This window comes from Manacus vitellinus, unplaced genomic scaffold, assembly GCF_001715985.3.
Source record: "Manacus vitellinus isolate BGI_N305 unplaced genomic scaffold, ASM171598v3 scaffold_9_pilon, whole genome shotgun sequence".
In the NCBI taxonomy this organism is placed as follows: domain Eukaryota; kingdom Metazoa; phylum Chordata; class Aves; order Passeriformes; family Pipridae; genus Manacus; species Manacus vitellinus.
Genome location: NW_021940917.1, coordinates 15,298,486 through 15,299,709, shown reverse-complemented (window position 1 = coordinate 15,299,709; position 1,224 = coordinate 15,298,486). Strand labels below are relative to the sequence as shown.

Genomic DNA, 1,224 nt, shown 5'->3' with positions numbered 1-1,224 from the left:
TTCGTTTCTGCCGCAGCGAGCGGGGAGGGCGAAGCAGAAAGGAAAGATTCCAATAAAGAAGCCGCGGGCAAGGGCGCCCGGCACTGAACCGCCCCGCAGCGCCGGGGACGCGGAGTCGCGGAACCCTGTGCGGGAAATGCCCGCAGAGAACCGTCCCCCAGCACTGCCAAGGCCACCACTAACCCATGTCCCCAAGAGCCACACGGCTTTTAAACCTGGACAGGGATGAGGACGCCACCGCTGCTGCCCTGGGCAGCTGTGCCAGGGCTGGACAGCCCTTTTGGGGAAAAAACTTTCCCAATATCCAACCTAAACCTCCCCTGGCACACCTCGAGTGACAAATCAGGGGCAATGTGTGCGACTTCAGCACTGACAGGAGCTGGGCTGTGCCTCAGCTTCCTCCTGGGTGAGGTGGCACAAGACACTTCAGCAGCAGTCAGTGCCCACCTTTCGGGACTTTTACACTCTGGCAAAATAATACTGAGGATTATTTATTATTATTAATTATTCTTATGCTGGGGGATCACACAGACGATTTTGCTCCAAGCAACCATTAACATTGTGCAGGCCTGGGGTTCAGCAGAACCTGGGCCGAGGGGAAGTGAAGGCGCCGGGCAACCAGGGAATGTTGGGCCTGGGTCACCCCTGTGGTTGTGATGTCATCACGGGTCGCAATCCAGAGCCAGCGCGTGGGTTCAGCGCTGGATGTTTGCAGGCAACACCAGTGTTCCACACGTGTCGGATAGGTCCACTGCCTCTGACTCCAACGTGGGGGATAGCTCCACACCCACCAGACAGTCATCCTCCAACATGGAAAGGGAGATGAGCGAAGGGAATTGCAGCATCTCCAACGAGCTCCACCTTGAAGGGAGACCCTGTGATGTGATCATAAGCGTAGATGGAGTGGAATTCAAGGCTCACAAGCAAATCCTCTCTTGTTGCAGTGTCTACTTTGGGTCAGTACTGGAAACACAAGGATTTATTTACAAGGGCCTGGAGTGACAGGACAAGGGGTAATGGCATCACACTGACAGAGGTTTATATTAGATAGTTGGAAAAAATTCCTCCCTGTGAGTCAGGTGAGGTCTTGGCACAGGTTGCCCAGAGAAGCTGTGACTGCCCCATCTCTGGAAGTGTCCAAGGCCAGGTTGGATGGGGCTTGGAGCAACCTGGTCTAGTGGAAGGAGTTCCTACCCATGGCAGGGGTTGGAATGGGATAATCCT

The 1,224-nt window shown here is 55.0% G+C and overlaps 1 protein-coding gene across 1 annotated transcript in view; it reads left to right on the top strand.

The window, feature by feature from the left end:
• The first annotated feature begins 810 nt into the window (after positions 1 to 810).
• LOC103757650 (kelch-like protein 10) overlaps positions 811 to 1,224 on the top strand; it is an 8,099-nt gene continuing 7,685 nt past the window's right edge. Inside the window, 1 exon segment of the mRNA XM_029965457.1 lies at positions 811 to 960. Within this exon segment, the coding sequence (XP_029821317.1) occupies positions 811 to 960 (150 nt within the window).